The sequence below is a fragment of the Aplysia californica genome, unplaced genomic scaffold (assembly GCF_000002075.1).
Source record: "Aplysia californica isolate F4 #8 unplaced genomic scaffold, AplCal3.0 scaffold00767, whole genome shotgun sequence".
Taxonomy (NCBI): domain Eukaryota; kingdom Metazoa; phylum Mollusca; class Gastropoda; order Aplysiida; family Aplysiidae; genus Aplysia; species Aplysia californica.
The window spans coordinates 177,597-178,376 of record NW_004798037.1 but is presented as its reverse complement, the minus strand read 5'-3'; the positions used below and the strand labels follow the sequence as shown (position 1 = coordinate 178,376).

At 49.4% G+C, this 780-nt stretch overlaps 1 protein-coding gene across 1 annotated transcript in view; it reads right to left on the bottom strand.

Moving 5' to 3' along the window:
• Nucleotides 1-780, bottom strand: part of LOC100533281 (diacylglycerol kinase theta) — a gene marked incomplete in the record, with an annotated part of 26,354 nt that overhangs the window by 3,058 nt on the left and 22,516 nt on the right. The window contains 1 exon segment of the mRNA XM_035972628.1: nt 394-559. Within this exon segment, the coding sequence (XP_035828521.1) occupies nt 394-559 (166 nt within the window).

Here is a 780-nt window from a genome sequence, read left to right as displayed (position 1 = left end):
GGGGGGGAGAGGTCACACAGGAAAGTGGTGATGCGGAGTTGGGGACACAGACGCAGGCACGCACACATATACCCACACACGCATGCACACGCACATACACACACACACAAGAACATAAAACAATTGCCTCACATACTTTTGAGAAGTTAAAAAACACCACCAAAGTCCCCCCTCTCCCAAAACATTCCAGCACAGACACACAAACACACACAGCAACTCACATGGCCTCACACACACAACACACACGCACGACAACACACACACACACACACACACACAACAACACACAATACACACAACAACTCACATGGCGACACACACACAACAACAACACAAACACACACACCACACACACACATCACACACACACAACACACACACACAACAACTCACATGGCCACCCTGAGCAATGCGTATGCCATTGCGGAGTCCTCCGTGAATCTGGCCCATATGCACGACCCCTGTGACCCCAACAATCTCCAAGTTCCCATCGTAGTGGGTCGGTTTGTTGAACTGGTCGTCTCTCTCAGGGCCCCACGGATTGGCTCCAGAACCCCAGCTGGAAAAGGAATCCAAAACGTTTTAGTTTTTTAGTTAAGTAGAGTTTTTACGGCGCTCGCAACTGCATAAGGTCATATGAGCGCCAAGGGGTGCATGTCAAAAGAGAAGTCCTTACAGGGAATCAGACTTACTCTGCTCACCTCTCTAGCTTCAACAGTACAAAGTCTGCTTCGGCTATCAAGGCACCCCGGAAATAGAGGGTCACAAAAGTGTGACAAA